The sequence below is a fragment of the Amblyomma mixtum genome, chromosome 6, assembly GCF_055824585.1.
Source record: "Amblyomma mixtum isolate Tamu chromosome 6, ASM5582458v1, whole genome shotgun sequence".
NCBI classification, from domain to species: domain Eukaryota; kingdom Metazoa; phylum Arthropoda; class Arachnida; order Ixodida; family Ixodidae; genus Amblyomma; species Amblyomma mixtum.
In genome coordinates, this window is record NC_143017.1 from 155,671,298 (window position 1) to 155,690,593 (window position 19,296).

At 48.6% G+C, this 19,296-nt stretch overlaps 1 protein-coding gene across 3 annotated transcripts in view; it reads left to right on the plus strand.

Annotated features, from left to right (window-relative positions):
- Window positions 1–19,296, plus strand: part of LOC149340904 (uncharacterized) — a 347,683-nt gene that overhangs the window by 126,247 nt on the left and 202,140 nt on the right. For all 3 annotated transcript variants that reach the window (XR_016283661.1, XM_089549827.1, XM_089549826.1), the window contains exon 4: window positions 350–541. Coding sequence is in view for 2 of the 3 variants with exons in the window: in XM_089549827.1 (XP_089405953.1) it covers window positions 350–541 (192 nt within the window). In the remaining variant the exon portion in view is untranslated. The remainder of the gene's footprint in view (window positions 1–349; window positions 542–19,296) is intronic.

A 19,296-nucleotide genomic window follows, 5' to 3' on the forward strand; every position in this document is an offset into this window, starting at 1 on the left:
CTTTTCTTCCTTCTAATCTTCCTACAGCTCTCGGTACACTCTAAATAGAACGAAGTAAAAAGGGAGTAAGATGCTCTCTATAGCGCACTCCATTTTACTCCCTCTTATAAAAGAAGGTGTGCTAGAGAAGAGCTGACTGCCTTTTTACTCCCCATAGTGTGGAGTTGTAACTGGCTGCGGACTTCACTACTACTGGCCAGGCCGACTTCTATCAACTGGATTTTTCTCTGCGTTTGTCTTACATGATAACGAACTGCATTTATGAAACGAGCGATATCAATACACGCAAAATCATTGCCGCTAGAGCACGCGATGACCGCTCTCTCTTTTTTGTTATTGTTCTTTGCAGGAGTGTGCCTACGCTCACGGCTGGGTGAGACAGCGGGTCACCCGCGGATTATTCGTGAACAGGAAGCTTCCGTGAGTCCTCGCGTCAGCGTGCGCACGGGGACTTCGCGTTTCTGTGCGTGTAAGGTGGTTGGAGTGATCATTTTGCCCTCCACGCAGCCATACAAGCTTTGCCTAAAGACATCGCTTCAAGGTGAGCCGGAACCCACGAAGTTTTGTTGAATGAGTATACGCTATAAGGAAATAAAACGCCTCTATACATTTTCTCCCCGCGCCTAGCACCCTCACCTAGGACGTGTCCCTGCAAGGTGGGGGAGATTACTAACTTCAATCAGAAGCAAAAAGCTGTTTTCAGAAAATTATGCACAGTTGGAGCTAGTCAATACAGGTGATCAGTTTCGCGTGGGCCAGACATTAGCAACATTTTTTTACAAGCGTGATGTTCACTCAGCTCTGTCTAGAAAAGTTGTAGTAAGAGATAGGACTAGAACCACAAAGCCTGATGTGCTCATCCTTTCTGGCTTTCTTGTAAAGTTGTACTGCTGTAAAGCACTTCCTACGTATTGGTCCTGACTACCATCAGCTTCAAATTAAACGCGAAGAGGACAACTGTAATACAATGTACGTGTCGCAAACCCAGTAGCGACTAGCAGTGTACACCTTCCATTCGTTTGACTCGTCATAACTTTCGTCTTTCAGTGTATACTCGTGCGCTATAGCTCTGCATTTGGACGTTAATTTACGGCTCATGCGAGCCACTTAAAGGCGCCCTAGTTTACTGGCTCGGTGCCGCGCTAATCCTAATATAGTCCGGCCTCGATGTAATCGTTTGCACATCTCTTTCCTTGTGTCAAAATCTGTGTCACGGGTAGAATACATTCATTTCGTGAAAGGCTGCCTCCCTGTCCGTAACTCTGTTCGTATCCGTCATCATCACTGTCATCATTATCAAGAAGCGCCGCCAGCGCTACCATGCGCTTGACACGAAGATTACCTTAAGTGTCTGCTCTCGCTACTTGTGAACAGCGGGAAAGGCCGACGGCTCATCATCTTGCTCCATGGTTCTCTGCATGGTTTGCCCTAAGCTGCACGTCTCGATCCCGAAAATATATTGCTGCAGTGCCGGACTGAGCGTGCACTGCAGTTGGGTTGGCGCGCGATGCAGCACGATGGTAGAAAAAAAAGAAACTCATTTTAGTTCGCACCGATCCTGGGTGAGGTTTGTCATTGCCGGAAGCCGCACGTAATATAATCAGGTCAACCCAAGGGACGCTAGAACACTCGACTAGACCACACTGAGTGCAGACCGAAAGGAGTAAAATGATGTGTGAACTGGAATATGACCGCTAAAAGAAGGCAGATAAAGTAAACATAGAAGATAACGTTTGGTGCTTTCAAGACTCATCGACCTCAACTAACAGGCTTGCTATCAGCAATGCAATCGCGTTTCCGGTGCTCGCTCAAGAACGGCGCTTCTTGTCACGCTTCTCTGCAACGCACGCTAAGAAAACACACTATAGCGCATGGTCCTGTCTTTCGTGACCTCCGTGTTTGACGTTTTTATAGATGCTTTATTTTCATTATTTTATCTGTGACATGAATTTTGAACAACTTTATGTGCAGATCTAGCACGTCTGTGCATTAAGCCACTGATAATGCCTAAAAAGAAAACAACGAAATGAATGGACGAGCGCTTTAAAAGGGGTGTGCCCCCCTCTTATGAGGCCCTGTCACGACGATGTAAGCATCGAATCGTGCCGTAGGAGATCTGAAAGTGTGACATTGAAATCTGCATCCAATACGGTCTGTGATGGGATTAATCTTTCAGCGAAGAAACAAGAATGAGACTTCAAGGCATCTTCTTCTTCGATTAATTTTAGACAGGAAAGAACAGTAAACTTGCTGATAACGTACTGTGGCGACATACATTCACGTGACTGGCCTCACCTAGATTGCTTTATGTGGGTTTAATGTCCCAAAGCGACTCAGGCTATGAAGGACGCTGTAGAGAAGGCTTCCGCAAAAATTTCTACCACCTTGAGTTCCTTAACATGCACTGACATCGCACAGTACACGGGCTTCTAGAATTTCGCCTCCATCGAAATTCGACCGCTGCGGCCGGCATCGAACCCGCGTCTTTCGGGTCAGCAGCCGAGCGCCATAACCACTGAGCCACCGCGGCGGCACTTTGCCTCGTGGACTGGAAGTCGTGTCATTTTCCTAAACTATAGCTGCTGTATTAGCGGTTCCCCCAAAGGCCTGTCAGGGAAGGTTGGTTTGATGGCATGCTCTGTTGAAAGGCTTGGGCTTGTTTTTTTAACTGAGCAGTGCCGAAGTGTTGTGGGTGAGAAAAAAAGATAATCTCTTTTTAACTCTGCCTGTTTTCCGTATCTGACGTTGCCGCTTTGAAAGCTTTCTTTGGCTTCCATCGCGAACCTTTACGACTGTCCGCCGTCTATGTTTCGCTGTTTGTAGTCATCGACGAAGACGTCCACCAGTTCTGCTAACAAAGCTTCGGCCAAGCTTAAACCGCGTTTACGGCTTCCAGTGGTTTACGTCTGGCGTAGCCCCGTCTGCTTTGAAAGCAACGGCTTATGTAAGGAAGAGAGTTTGCACTGGGTGTTGCTCGGGATGATGCAAGACTGACAGCCCGTTAGAGGTCATCGAGTGGAGTTTTACGGTATGGTGAAGGTTTTCCTCTGCTCTTTCCTGTTGCTTTTCAATAGCTTTCCTTAACGGACTGAAAAATCTGTCACAATGTCTTAGCGTGATCTTTGTAGCTACATATGAATTGAGCTTCAGCAGTGTGTTGTGCTTATTTGTGAATGGCGTAAGTTTTGGGCCGGCGGACTGTGTTGCACACGCGGTTTACTTTCAACACAACGCTCTCGCAGTTCTATTGAAGCATTCTGAAATCGCGAAGCGAGGCCTGTGTCCGTTCTTTCCGCCGACTCATTCAAGGCAGCTGTTAGACTAAAATGTAATCTCACTGAGACGTAATCTCAAAACTGGACTATTATAAACACGAGGCGAGAAATTCATCCTTTCTGGAATGAGCGGGTACTTCTTCTCTAATAGGTACGCTGTATGCTGTCCTGAGATTTACTTCTCTTTAGTGCGCGATGTCAGTGCACGTTAAAGAACCCCAGCTGGTCGAAATTTCCGGAGCCCTTCTCTCATGCGAAATAAGTTAAGCTGTAACTGGTTTATTCGATAGCAGTAGCGCAATTGACTGGACACGTTCTAGAAGCTCTACATGCCGCTGCTGATACAGCAGAGAGAGAGAGAGAGATTGGAGAGAATTCAAACATAGTGTTGGTAATGGTCGAGCAGAAGAACTTGACAAAGATTGATTGATTGATTGATTGATTGATTGATTGATTGATTGATTGATTGATTGATTGATTGATTGATTGATTGATTGATTGATTGATTGATTGATTGATTGATTGATTGATTGCCTCTATTCCAATCAGGGTGTCTCTGTGGCCTAGTGATTCTGAGGTGGAGTTTAGCAGGAAAGTTCATATACGCAGGCTGCTCAAAAGCCCACAAGTACAGAAGGGGTCCCTGGCGCGAGCGAAGTTCCTGGGCATGATCTAGTCCTGTAATCTCCTGTAACGCAGTCGGGCTGACGCCTATGTTGCAAGCTTTTACAATTGATCCTAAACACACAAGATGATCTCTCCGTGTTTTCCTGACCTTCTTTCTCTATTCTATGAAGCTTCCGTTTGTTTTATAACCACGTTGGCTGATGGCGCCCTTCGCATAATGAGTGCGTCAACTGTTTGACGGACGACGCAGAACGATGGAAATGAACCAGAGTTAATTGACAAGCTGTATGCATGCGTTGTCTAGCGGTTTGAAACTCTCTGGCAGTTTCATCATGCACAGCTTACTTACAAGAAGTATTCAGTGCATGCCTCCTGCGCTGCATTCTTGTTTTTTTTCTTTTAATGATTAAGTTGAACGTGCCACACTCAAATCGAAGTTGAGAGTCCTTTTCAAAGCGCTACAAATCACCTCCAAGTATATCTTCAGGAAGTAATCAAGTATCTGCAAGGCGTATACCTGCTCCTCGTGTGCCGCATTTCCTCCCTTCTTGGTTTGCAAACTTTTCGTTACTTTCTTTTTTGTTAAAACAAAAGTTTATGCATGTTCCGGTTAATATACGTACACTCATGGGCAAAGGTTTTGTGGTAGGCCGATTAGTAGACATAAATTTATTTCTGCACTGCCTTGGTAACCAGCAAGTTGATATTCTTGCAGATGATAGAGCATACGTGTCACCTCATGCTTCTATGCTTTTTATTTGTCCGCTTTGCATGACCGCGCAATATATATATATATATATATATATATATATATATATATATATATATATATATATATATATATATATATATATATATATATATATATATATATATATATATATATATATATATATATATATTCCCATAAACCCGCATGCCGTAAACTTAATGAACGATATATGATGTCGGATACGATTCATGTTTTCCGAGCGCAAAGCGAAGGGAACGAGAGGTAGGGGGACGACACATCTTTCTGCACGTGTATACGTATAGCTGGAGAGCGAGTCACACAGTTTACAACTCTTGTGCCAGATGTGGTTGTTCGGCTAGTAGAGGAAACTCGCTCAACCTATCCGCAGTGGATGGTGTGAAAACAAAAATAAGGATAAAATCCGCACTTTTCGCCTTCAGCGATTGCGGAATGCTTGAAGCTCGTATATGTGATGTCAGTGCACGTTAAAGAACCCCAGGTGATCGAAATTATCCGGAGCCCTCCACTACGGCGTCCCTCATAGCCTGAGTCGCTTTGGGACGTTGCACTTCCTAAACCAAACCAAGTCAAGCCAAACCAGCCTTCCATTATTGATAGTTGCAGTGCGCCCAAACCCGGCCCCGAGTGCATTTGCTCAGGACCACCTGAGCCGCGTCACTAAGCGCGGATGTCACATCTTCGAGTCACACAGTCTATGTATAGTTCCCTCTGTTTGCCTACAGGTAAAAAGGAGGCGCTCCGGTCGATCATCCACCGGGGGCATGCATGCGTAAGAATGCCAAGAAGCGCATTGCGTATTTGGCTTGGCTATATCGTCTCCCTGAAAAAGTGGATGTCGTAACAGAGCTACTTTTGTCAAAATGAGCCTCCGCAAAGTGTGTTTATCATTTGCACACTGTTAATGATAAACAGCTACTTGCTTAATATTTCAAAGAGTAGAATTTATTCTGAGCATGCATGTCACCACGCCGCAGCCGTGATTCCGCGCCAAAATCCACTTTTCCGACCTGAGCCAAGCAGAGTCTAATACGCACTGTCCATCTGTCTGGCATTCCACGGTGAATGACGGTGCTCTTTTAGAAACTTGCATAGGCTGTAGCGCTTCTTTTCCCTCTATAGGTAATGTTGAGAAACGAATGACACGTCCCACGTGCTCCTAAATGACTCATTTTCACCTGAGCAGAGTTTCTTGTAGAAAGCGGCAGCAGTTTAGCGGTGGGGTTTCCACTCATGAGTAATACTACACATGACACCGTCATCACGGCTAAGTGAAAACGCAGCAACGGCGACGAGGTGCTGTTAAGTCTGGTCCGGAAGACGGACGGCGTACGCATCGGGCACGGCCCAAGAGGGCGCATGCACCATTGTGCACTGGCGGCCAGTGTGCGTATATCAGTGTACTCGCGGCTGACAGAAAGACAAAAAAAAAAAAGAGCCTGGGAATGGGACGCGCGACTTGGCGGGGCATCCACGCAAGTATACATACAGCGGTCTCGATCGCCGCTCCACGAGCTGAGGAGAAGCCGCCGCCGCACCCGTGGTCGTCGCGTCGGCGCGGGAGATTTACCACCCGCCTCGGCACGGAGCGCGCGCTCGAGCCTCGCGGTCCAGACAAACGAACATAACTCATCGAGCGGCGCCGGAGACAATGCGTTGCTCCGCGAGACGCGCGGCCGGCCCTCCCGCGCGTGTACTTGGCCAAAGAAAAAAAAACAAGAAAATAGAAAGAAAGCAAAGGAAGGCAAGTAAAAAGTAAGCGACAGCAAACGGCATGCTGCGAAGCCTTCTTTAGCGGACGCACGCACGTGTTGGGCGAGTAGCCTGGGGCTCTGCAGCAGCTGTAGAGGCCCGAGGCACGGCGGCCTCCGGAGGCCGCTAGCGGGGCTTCTGTGGCCGTGCCGGCGGAGAGTATAGACGCGCCTGTATACGAGCTATTATGCAGTCAGCCGCAGATATACTGTCGGCCCCGAATGCCACCCTATATGCACTGATAGAATGGTCGGCCGATTCTATCTGCGCTCGCGCGGTAGGAGGGGGAGGTGCGCTGTCGGGAGAAAGAGGTGCGCGCTCCGCGGCACGAATGTGAGTTAGTGTGACGCCTTCTTCAGAAAGCCTAGCTGGCCGGTCACGGGGGCCCTTTGCCAAGAGACCCCTCCGCGATACAAATACGGCTCCGGTATTGTCTTCCCCGTCGTCCCGTGCTTTTCTTCTTTTTCGTCTTCGCTTCTTCGTGGAGATGTAATAAGGCGCGAATCCCCCCAAAACATGAGTGCATATAAGCCGAAATCAATGGCTGCAACAAGAACATCCGCGCTGTGCCTGCATGCATACTGAGGCTGCGCGGATGTTCGGGTTCGCAGCGCCGCAGATTTGTTTATGCGATGTGCCAGTCATGCATGTTTGTGCTTGCACGCTTTAGTGGTCGTTCCCTCGCAAACAAGACACCACTGTGGTCAGATTGATTGTGACGCGCGCCTTTGTGTTCTCCTCGCAACATTCTTGTTGTCGTCTTCAATCACTGGGCGAACAAAGGAAAGCTGGCTTGTGTGAGCTTCGTTTCCTACCGCGTCTTGAAGCGTGGTAAATGGCGAACGTGGATTGATGCAGAATGCACTACGAAAGAATTACTTTCGCTGTTGTGGATCTGCAGACTGAAGACATGTCCATGTACTGCCAGCAGCTTTCTCCAATGTATACTTCTCGTTGAGTATGTGCATTTTACAGTTTGATATGACTCAGTGTGTCGCACGCGATTGTAACGAGGGACACCGAGGAGAGTGTCCCTCGTTGCGAGGGACGCAACGTGGAACAGAGTATCGCCCTTCTTTTAGGTGTGGAAGGTGCTCATACGTTATATTACCGCCCTTCTTTTAGGTGTGGAAGGTGCTCATACGTTATATTACCGCCCTTCCCTTAGGAGTAGAAGGTGCTCATAAATTACACAATACCGCCTTTCCCTTCGGTGTGAAGGTGCTCTTACGTTATCATGCAGCCCTTCCCTTCGAAGTAAAAGGTGCTCATACGTTATATAATACCGCCCTTCCCTTCTGTGTGGAAGGGGCTCTTACGTTATAATACCGCCCTTCCCTTCGCCCTTCCTTTCATTGTGAAAGAAAATAAACACCAAACCAAATCAAACCAAGTAGAAGGTGCCGATACGTTATAATCCCGCCCTTCCCTTCGGTGTGGAAAGTTCTTATACGTTTTAATAGCGCCCTTGCCTTCGGAGTAGAAGGTGCTCATGCGTTATGTAATACCGCCCTCCCCTTCAGTGCCGAAGGTGCTCATAAGTTTTAATACCGCCCTTCCCTTCGAAGTAGAAGGTGCCGATACGTTATAATCCCGCCCTTCCCTTCGGTGTGGAAAGTTCTTATACGTTTTAATAGCGCCCTTGCCTTCGGAGTAGAAGGTGCTCATGCGTTATGTAATACCGCCCTCCCCTTCAGTGCCGAAGGTGCTCATAAGTTTTAATACCGCCCTTCCCTTCGAAGTAGAAGGTGCCGATACGTTATAATGCCGCCCTTCCCTTCGGTGTGGAAAGTTCTTATACGTTTTAATAGCGCCCTTGCCTTCGGAGTAGAAGGTGCTCATGCGTTATGTAATACCGCCCTCCCCTTCAGTGCCGAAGGTGCTCATAAGTTTTAATACCGCCCTTCCCTTCGAAGTAGAAGGTGCCGATACGTTATAATCCCGCCCTTCCCTTCGGTGTGGAAAGTTCTTATACGTTTTAATAGCGCCCTTGCCTTCGGAGTAGAAGGTGCTCATGCGTTATGTAATACCGCCCTCCTCTTCAGTGCCGAAGGTGCTCATAAGTTTTAATACCGCCCTTCCCTTCGAAGTAGAAGGTGCCGATACGTTATAATGCCGCCCTTCCATTCGGTGTGGAAAGTTCTTATACGTTTTAATAGCGCCCTTGCCTTCGGAGTAGAAGGTGCTCATGCGTTATGTAATACCGCCCTCCCCTTCAGTGCCGAAGGTGCTCATAAGTTTTAATACCGCCCTTCCCTTCGAAGTAGAAGGTGCCGATACGTTATAATCCCGCCCTTCCCTTCGGTGTGGAAAGTTCTTATACGTTTTAATAGCGCCCTTGCCTTCGGAGTAGAAGGTGCTCATGCGTTATGTAATACCGCCCTCCCCTTCAGTGCCGAAGGTGCTCATAAGTTTTAATACCGCCCTTCCCTTCGAAGTAGAAGGTGCCGATACGTTATAATGCCGCCCTTCCCTTCGGTGTGGAAAGTTCTTATACGTTTTAATAGCGCCCTTGCCTTCGGAGTAGAAGGTGCTCATGCGTTATGTAATACCGCCCTCCCCTTCAGTGCCGAAGGTGCTCATAAGTTTTAATACCGCCCTTCCCTTCGAAGTAGAAGGTGCCGATACGTTATAATCCCGCCCTTCCCTTCGGTGTGGAAAGTTCTTATACGTTTTAATAGCGCCCTTGCCTTCGGAGTAGAAGGTGCTCATGCGTTATGTAATACCGCCCTCCCCTTCAGTGCCGAAGGTGCTCATAAGTTTTAATACCGCCCTTCCCTTCGAAGTAGAAGGTGCCGATACGTTATAATGCCGCCCTTCCCTTCGGTGTGGAAAGTTCTTATACGTTTTAATAGCGCCCTTGCCTTCGGAGTAGAAGGTGCTCATGCGTTATGTAATACCGCCCTCCCCTTCAGTGCCGAAGGTGCTCATAAGTTTTAATACCGCCCTTCCCTTCGAAGTAGAAGGTGCCGATACGTTATAATCCCGCCCTTCCCTTCGGTGTGGAAAGTTCTTATACGTTTTAATAGCGCCCTTGCCTTCGGAGTAGAAGGTGCTCATGCGTTATGTAATACCGCCCTCCCCTTCAGTGCCGAAGGTGCTCATAAGTTTTAATACCGCCCTTCCCTTCGAAGTAGAAGGTGCCGATACGTTATAATGCCGCCCTTCCCTTCGGTGTGGAAAGTTCTTATACGTTTTAATAGCGCCCTTGCCTTCGGAGTAGAAGGTGCTCATGCGTTATGTAATACCGCCCTCCCCTTCAGTGCCGAAGGTGCTCATAAGTTTTAATACCGCCCTTCCCTTCGAAGTAGAAGGTGCCGATACGTTATAATCCCGCCCTTCCCTTCGGTGTGGAAAGTTCTTATACGTTTTAATAGCGCCCTTGCCTTCGGAGTAGAAGGTGCTCATGCGTTATGTAATACCGCCCTCCCCTTCAGTGCCGAAGGTGCTCATAAGTTTTAATACCGCCCTTCCCTTCGAAGTAGAAGGTGCCGATACGTTATAATGCCGCCTTTCCCTTCGGTGTGGAAAGTTCTTATACGTTTTAATAGCGCCCTTGCCTTCGGAGTAGAAGGTGCTCATGCGTTATGTAATACCGCCCTCCCCTTCAGTGCCGAAGGTGCTCATAAGTTTTAATACCGCCCTTCCCTTCCAAGTGGAAGGTGCCGATACGTTATAATACCGCCCTTCCCTTCGGTGTGGAAAGTTCTTATACTTTTTAATAGCACCCTTGCCTTCGGTGTAGAAGGTGCTCATGCGTTATATAATACCGCCCTCCCCTTCAGTGCCGAAGGTGCTCATACGTTATAATACCGCCCTTCCCTTCGAAGTAGAAGGTGCCGATACGTTATAATGCCGCCCTTCCCTTCGGTGTGGAAAGTTCTTATACGTTTTAATAGCGCCCTTGCCTTCGGAGTAGAAGGTGCTCATGCGTTATGTAATACCGCCCTCCCCTTCAGTGCCGAAGGTGCTCATAAGTTTTAATACCGCCCTTCCCTTCGAAGTAGAAGGTGCCGATACGTTATAATCCCGCCCTTCCCTTCGGTGTGGAAAGTTCTTATACGTTTTAATAGCGCCCTTGCCTTCGGAGTAGAAGGTGCTCATGCGTTATGTAATACCGCCCTCCCCTTCAGTGCCGAAGGTGCTCATAAGTTTTAATACCTCCCTTCCCTTCCAAGTGGAAGGTGCCGATACGTTATAATACCGCCCTTCCCTTCGGTGTGGAAAGTTCTTATACTTTTTAATAGCACCCTTGCCTTCGGTGTAGAAGGTGCTCATGCGTTATGTAATACCGCCCTCCCCTTCAGTGCCGAAGGTGCTCATACGTTATAATACCGCCCTTCCCTTCGAAGTAGAAGGTGCCGATACGTTATAATGCCGCCCTTCCCTTCGGTGTGGAAAGTTCTTATACGCTTTAATAGCGCCCTTCCCTTCCGCACATGCATCGAGAGAGTGTTCAGTGTAGCTTCTGATCTCTTTCGTGAGTAAACGTCAAGAAATTAGCGACAACTTCTGAAAACAACTCCTTTTGAAAAATTAACGTGTAACAATATATCAAGGAAGCAGAAAAAGTTCTTTGTAGGCCGAGTAAATTTTCGTTATGGCAATAAAAGTTGACAAGAAAATAACGCAATAATACTCGATTACATTTCTGTAATTGTTCAGTTACTTTCAGGAGCTCTAATTCACCACTGTAATCAGTTACATTTAAGATGCTGTAATTGTAATTTTCATCAGTTACTTATTTTCTGTAACGTGTAAAATGCTGGTTCTTTGCGTGTGTTAATATCTAGTACAAACAATGATTAGACGTTAAAGGGATTAAAACGACACGGGACAAATTGAACCCGGACTGTTTCGATAGAATGTGTTATTCTATAGCAACAAAACAACCACTCTCACCGGGAACTGAGCGTTTGTAAATTATAAAACAAGAGACCGAAGCACAAAATACACGGGTCGCCATCAACGGGCGATTTCGCAAGTAAGCTGAGTGCGTTCGACACCAAATTTTTTTAGCGAATCCCGGAGGCTATACTGTACCATATTCGCTTCAAAATGACGGAAACCTGTCCTTCTTGACGGGGACCTCACGAGTTTTAATCGAAAGGCGGTAAATAAGTTTTGTTTGTTTGTTTATGGGGTTTAACGTCCCAAAGCGACTAAGGCTATGAGAGACGCCGTACTGGAGGGCTCCGGAAATTTCGACCACCTGGGGTTCTTTAAAGGCTCCCTGCCCACCCGCGGCCAGCAGACACTCTCTACCTCACTTTGAGCGAGCCTCCTCTCCTTCCATTCCCTCCTCGAAATTTTTCTCTCCCGCTCCTCGTCGAGTAGGCTCGGCAAGGCAAAATCACCCCTTCCTTCTCCGGTGTAAGCCGGAGGCGTGGTGTCTGTGGAGTGCGTCACAGGGCGACGTCATGGCCCCGCCTTCAATAGAATTCTTTTCTTGGTTTTTGCATTTTCTCCGCACACTGAACGATCGAGAGGCGCGATCGGCTCGACCACCTAGACTTGTTAGCGAGCGCATCCTTTGATACATCTGTTTGTCATTCCCAGTTAACGAGCCACCTTTTCATTTCCTTTTAGGCCTCCCCACCGTTTCACGAGCGGAGGGGCGGAAGTCGGTTGTGTTCGAAACACACGGCGAAGCGCGGACCCGGCAACCGCCCGTTTGCTTTTCTCCATGCGTGTTTGTGTTCTGTGTGTTTGTGTCTTTTCTCCGCTCCAAAGCATATGTCATTCATTGGAGTCAAGGCGTACGCAAGATGCACGAAAGATAAGCGGTATGTGTGCGGAGCGGTAAAGTGGGCGAGCGAGGGAAAGGCTCGGCTGCACTACTAATTAAAACCTTGTTTTGGGGGGCTCGCGTAGAAGAAAAGAAACTGAGAAGGGAGCGCGCACGCAGAGCGTCTCGTGACGGGATCACGGCGGGGGGGGGGGGGGGGGGGGGGGGGGGGGGGGCGAGCCAACTCCCTCAGTTTTACTGTTTTTTTACTTTTTATGGCTAGGGTTCAAGGCTGTCGCCGCACGCTCCCTCCGCAGTTTTTTTTTTTTTTTGTTCCTTCATGCGGGTTTGTAGGCATGAGCCAGAACAGAAGGCGCTGCGGAAAGCGTTGTGCAGACGACGCGACGCCAAGGCTACGCCCAACCTTCTCCCGTCAGTCAGAACGATGCACCAATGGAGTGCCTTTAGCGAAAGTAGCCCCCCTTGACGTCAGCGGGGTGCAGAGTAGTGGGCCGGGCCCGTTTTTGAAGGAAGGAAAGAACGAACGGGCTTTGATTTGAATTTTCGCAGCTTTTCGGGGCGCGCATGGCTCTAGTATTTTGCAGAGGTTATCTTCGATGCCTCATCTATGCAGTGGGCTTGTTTTTCAAAAATTTCCGGACCCTGGTCAGTGGCCCTTTAACGTGCACTGACATCGCACAGTACACGGGCCTCTAGAATTTCTCCTCCAAAGAAATTCAGCCGCCGCGGCCGGGATCGAACCCGCGTCTTTCGGGCCAGCAGCCGAGCACCATAACCACTCAGCCACCGCGGCGGGGCGGTAAATAATTTTTAATTTAAATTTCTCATTGCTGCTGGGCAAACGTTAACCTATCCGTAAAAAGCCAGAGAACCAATTTTTGCAGAGGGAAATAGCATGACGGAGTTTTCCTCAGCGTCCCTTCAATAGCTCCTCTGACTATAGCACGAATGTCCACGGGCCAAAGTAGAGGGCAAAAGATCTTCTTGTTGGTATTTCTGAACATTTCTTGCCGCTATAAAACTTTCGCTGTTCTTTTGTTCGTTAGGGTTATATGGCAAAAAGAAAAGCCCAAAATGTCTACACTCGTAGGACGTCAAGAGGCCAAGACCAAATTCGCCTTGTATTTGTAGACTGGCGTGTGTGACGGCATGCTAGTCGTCGTGTAGGTCGCAGCAGTGTGCTCAGATATTTTTGTACAGTTTGGGCTCTTCTCTGATGGTCCGTAAGCGATGATGGTGGAATCGTTCTGAAAGCAAAGTGAGCTAAAAAAAAAAGCAAAAATAACAGTTGAGGTATCTTGAGTGTTTAAGGCCTTCGAACATCAGCGAGCATCGTTAGCCGAAAGAAAAAAAAACATGAATAGCAATTGTGCTATTCATATAGAAATGCTTACTGTCACCCCTCAGCATACAACTGGACGACTTAAAATACCAAGTAATAAATAACCAAACAGTACATCTTAAAAGATTTAAAGGTGTGACTGAATAAGCCTAGTGCATTAAAGCCAAAGGGCGTTAAACTTTTCCTTTCTTTTTTTTTTCTTTCTGTGAGTCGCTCGACGAAGTACACGAAGCAATGGACGAACGCCGCCGAACTACCGGCACAAACGACACCATCATGCCCCAAAGCGGTTTAGCGACGCGACGAATGATCGGGCGTTTTTCACGCAAGTTCCCGATACTGTGCAAGAGACGCCTTCCTCTTCCATCAAAAGGGGTTTCTTCTCCCTAAAAGGGAACCCGAACGTTCAACTGCCGCCTCGCACGCCTTTGACGCAGTGCCGCGCGGTATCTTGTTTCGCCACTGTACACACACCATTATGTGCATGCACGTTGTGAACAGCTTGGCCGCTCCCGTTTTGCTCGTTCCTTTTCTTCCTTTCAAGCCCCGTGGGCTTTTCCCTGCGAGGAAGCCGAAAACGCTCCAGGTCTTTTGCGGAGCCCGCATTCACAGAGGAGCTGCCGCTCCCGCGTGGAAAAGTTTCCCTCAAACTGAGTTTTATCTGCGGCGCCCAAGTTTCGCGCAGTGGGTGTTTAGCTGCAACTATGACACAGCCTGAATCTGAGGCGGGCCCTGTTCTTGCTATAAGCGCTTTTTAACATTCCCGTCACTGCCGGGTGATCATAATGGAAGTAGAAAAGTACACATGTGGCGATGTTCTCGCTGGGCCTCTGTCGTTGCTACACTCTATTGGAAGCGTTGCACTGCACTGAAAACCAATATGACGCAACAAGGAAGTGAACTGAAATGGCATCATGAAATACATCCAGAGGACAGCTGTTCTAAATTATGCTCACATATGTATTTGCGTTGTGTAAGGAGCCCCAAAAAAGGGTCAGCAATGCCAATTAAAACTCGGCAATCATTGTGGAAAGAGAGCTGAAATCGAAGATACACTCTTGTCGAAGCAGCACCGAACGAACTTCGCGACGCACACCTGTGGTCTACAGGTTCCATACTTTGAGTACCCTTTGTACTTGCCCCTGAAGCAAACTTATAGTAATCTTGTAGTTCTGCATTCACGCATTAGCTGCATATGTGTCGTAGCTGTATACGTGAGCGGAAAAAGTAACGGAAGCGGCTTTCAGTTGTAATAATAACCGATCATATCCACAGCAGCGGGCCGTTCTGCCTGCCAGGCCCTCATCGCTTTACCTCACTTTGGTAGTACGACGTCCGACGGCACAAAGGTTCATACCACGATTACTCTCCAGAGTCCTCCTACACGGCTTTGCTGCCCAGCTCGCCACGCGTGCATTCACTTCCCAACTGATGTGTCCATTGTCCGTCACATTGGCCACGTGGGCTCCACAACAGTGGTCAACTCTGTGGGCGTACTGGCCTGCCCACTCGTTTTGGAGCAGGGGCAGCAGCGGCGGGCTATGTCCACCACTGACGGCGCAAGGCGGGGAGTAAGACGCAGTGCAGTCCATCCGGCCGCTTCCTAATGGACAGGGCCATGCAGCCGTGAAGCCCCGTGGCATACGAGCGTGTATGTCTGGGCGGGGGCGAAGAGGGGGGGGGGGGGGGGGGGAGTGGAGTCGAGACTGGCGGAAAAAGAGCCGGCTGCACACTCTGCCCGCGCATTGAGAGTGTGCGGGCAGACAGCGGGCAAATGGTTTTTCTTCGGACAGCGGGGTCTCTCGGCTGGCGGAAGCGTCCGACCGGAGCGGCAGAGAGGGGGTGTCGGGGCTGGAGGTAGGACGCGTGGTGTTGTTGCCCGGTCTTTTCGGGGCTGTCCCGTGCTGGACGGGCCTTTGTGACCGACCAATCTTCTCGTCGTATGACTCCCCCAGGAGAGGGAAGCGCCGCCCGCTGGGCCCCACTTCCGCTAGGAAACGACGGCTTTAGAGGATGTGTCCCGGAGGAAAGCGTCGCCTCCGTCCGCCGCGCTCTCTGGCGTTGCGAACGGGCAGTGAGACACAAAGCACAGAGAGGTATAGCTTTGGATCTTGCGGCATTGCTCAGTGGTTGGTGGTGTTCCGTCTGTAATAGCCAATGGTTACCCAAGATTCTAGACCGCAGGGAACACATTTTTCGGGAAGTGCTGAATAGTTGGGCAAAATGTTTTCTTTTTCGCGGCCTACAAAATTAGCGTCTATAGTACGTTTGAACTAGCTAAGTGTCGTGTTTATAGTGGGTTTTACTAAGCTCTTCGGGGCGTACGTGTCGCTTTAAGTAGAGAAAAGCAGAACAGTGAGCTCAAAGCCAGTTGGCAATGCGACTGCTTAAAACAAACAAAAAATAACTCACCGCCCTTTCGGTCGTTTAAGTATGAAGGAACACTCAGAGTGTAATTTGGCAGCGCTGCGAAACGACCCCCCACTTGATTGCTGGCGTAGTGCATGCCTTCCATAAAGACTTCGCCGAAGTGCATGACTGTCGTTCTCGTCACCGAGTGTATAGTACACAGCTGCGGCTCTGAGCGAACAGCAGAACAATGGCGGATTATCTTGGCAGGCTTGCTGCATGCTTCTCTATGACCGGAAACTTCCGTCATGCACGCTATGCCAAGGCCACCGCCGAGAATACCAGCGAATGCGAAAGCGGGCCCAAGCGTAAGCGAAAAAAATATTTTCACCGTTCATAATGTGCTAATCAGCAAAAATAAATGACCCAACTTTTCATTGTTAGCTTTAGCGAAAAACTTTCAGTGTAAAAGTTGAGTGCATTGAAAATTTTGTGCCGTTTTCTTCGAAGCAATTTCCCAGTGGTCTGTTTATTTTTTTTTAGACGAAATAAAACCCACGAGATTTAAAGATAGCTAAGTGCCTACGCGCCTCTGAAATCACGATGTTAGCGCACTCAAACGCGCCCGACTGAATTAAAGAAATCGTTTACGCACAACTTCAGTGAATAAACAAGCCACTGATCACGGCAGTGGTTCCGCCATGAGCACAAGGGCATTTCGTCTTGTTACCATCAATACGCTGCAGAAGCGCGGCTGCACTGTTAGACAGTTTCACACGATAACGTAGATAGCGTAATCTATAGCATCGTAGCGCCTATATAAACCTCGTTAAGCTTGACAGAAGATCCATGCTATGTAGGCAGTATCTTTTTTTTAATGAGTTACGCTATTAAACAGGAGTAGTCGGTTACAGTAAAGGATAAATTTCATGGTCTCGTGCTTGCTTAATGAGAATCGTGTCGACGCTACGCGATGGCTTTTTGCTTCGTTTCTTGCACGTTTTAGACAAGTCCAGGAGCTCAAATTTTTCGTCGCTGTCATCCAGGAGAAATTCTACGTCACAGTATTTCACATTCTTTCACTTCCATTTTTCACACTGCGACCGTCGCCTGACTATACTGACGACTCTAGTTTCTCCCGCTAAACTGTTGGCTAAAAGCGCGCTTGCATCTGCGTATGTTAAAATATTGCTGTAAGGCTATCTGAGCGTCGTACCCGTGCCACCAGGGCCAAAACAGGCGCACCATCAGAGGGTTTTATCATTACGTCACCAGCATTTAGTTGCTCAGCCGGCAGAAGCCCTTAATTTCTCTGTGATGAAAGCAACCTGTCAGACTGTGAGGTCTTCATCATACATGGGCGTGAAGCGGGTAATAAGCGGCAAAAATTCTTCCGAAGATGAAACTTTGCAGCTAAGTTCACAGCGTACACCGACAGTCCCCATATGGCAGTAGCTTGTAAAACTTGCTTCTTCACTGTATAAGAGTGACAAAAATACAATTCGCACACTTTATCTTTATTTTGAATGATTAACCCTGTCGGTTTCTGCTTCGGAGAGCTTCTGCGCTCAGTGACGTCAGCAACGCTGCAATCAAGTGAATCTAACCATCAGCCACAAGGCGACGCAATTCACCCTTTGTGCTGCCCACATGTCACTATAGTATAGGGAAATGTGAAATAGAAACGATGAAAAACGCGGATGTTCACGTCGGATTATCTAACCCCACAGAGTCCTTTTCTCGCATGAAACAGCGCACGTTCAGGACACGCGAGAGACGGCGGGTCGCGTGGCGGAAGAACGGCGACCACTTGAGCTGCGCTTCGGCGAGGCCTACGTGCAGACGGACGGAAGCAGCAGCTATAGCAGCGGCGGCTGGTATAGTAGGCTCTGTATACTTTCCATTTCCGCCAGACTCCCTTTCCGGGTCTTTGTCGCCGCCGAGGTCAGCGGGGTATGGAAGAGGGGAGGGGAGACGACGACCCGCACCTCGCTTGCGACCCCTGCTTCTTCTTCTTGCCTGCGTCACCGACGGCGGCGGCGCCGAAAGGGAAACCCGGGGAAACCGCACCCGCCGCTCCGCTGCCCCGGTGCGGGGCGCGATGTGGGTCGCGGCTCCTCGCCTCCTTCTGCGAGGCGTCGCCGAGGAACTGGAGACTGTACTTCCGAGTCGCGCGGGGCGCGAACACGTCCCGCGCGGCAGGCGGCGTAGCTTTGAGGCTGGCGGTGGCGGGGAGTTGCGCGGTCTTCTGTTTGGGTGCGGATCGCCCGTGTGCCGAAACTGAGTTCGATAACTTCTTTGATGCTTGCCGATCGAACGGTCGGCAATGAAAAATGCTGCGCACTTCTTCCCCTGAGCGCCTGAATTTTGAAGCATATTTATTTATTTAACCGTACTATATTTACCCTGATGTAAGGACCGTTAGTGGCAGGAAATACAAGCGTTTTGAAGAAAACCTAGATCCAATGCTGAAAGTTGGAACGTGACACATTATTACTACGAATAAGTGAAGTTATTCCGTAGAAGAACTGCAGATTGGGCTAGTTGGTGTAGATTCATAATGGTGGTTGAACAGCGCAAACACACACAGACCAAGAAAGAGACCACCAGCGCTGGTTTGTGTGTCTTGTCTCTTTCTTGGTCTGTGTGTGGTTGGGCTGTTGAACCAGCATTATGAAGTTATTCCACTTGCCAAGCAGCCTTCGAATACTGTCACGCTGATGCTTGCGGCACGCAAAACAAAAATGCACATGCAAAATAATATGGGGAACAACAAGTTAGCTGTATACAAAATATTGATCAAGACTTGTTTCAAATGCTGTCGGACTATAAGTGGGTACAGACATGAACAGGCATTTCATTTCCCTAGCTCTATTGGATCAGGAAAGAAAGACCAACTAAATGCTTCGGTATGCGTGCAAGGTGAGGGTGTGTCGCTCCATAATGATAAGCAGCCAAAATTCGCCAAAACCCCCCGCCGACACTTTCCAGTTTTTTCGCTGTTTGCTTGTGCAGGTCAGCCGCTGAGGTTCAGGAAAAGAGACAGCAGCGGAGAAGGCGAAAATTGAAGGATTTTTTTGGGCACTTGATTTCGTTGTGGGTGGGCTATATCACGCAGTAGATCTAAGACGCTCTTCCAGTGGCTATTGGTATGCATTTCAGTTTACGCGCGCCCTTGCAAGCGCCTGTCTTCTGAATTTCCAGCCTACCCTGTGCGCTGCAGTTGTTACCACGACTTGTGTCTATTACTCTGAGCGGCTTGATATCTTCTCTGCCGAGAGCGTTACACATGTGAAGGAGGAGGCGGTTGTACAGGCCCGTAGCGAAGCCTTCTTCATTCGAACTCAATTAACAAATTTCGACTACTTCGTGCCAAAATACCCGCGCTTTTGAAAAGCATGCTGCATGGCAAAGCAACCACTCCAGTGCACGTAAATAGTCTAAATTGCCA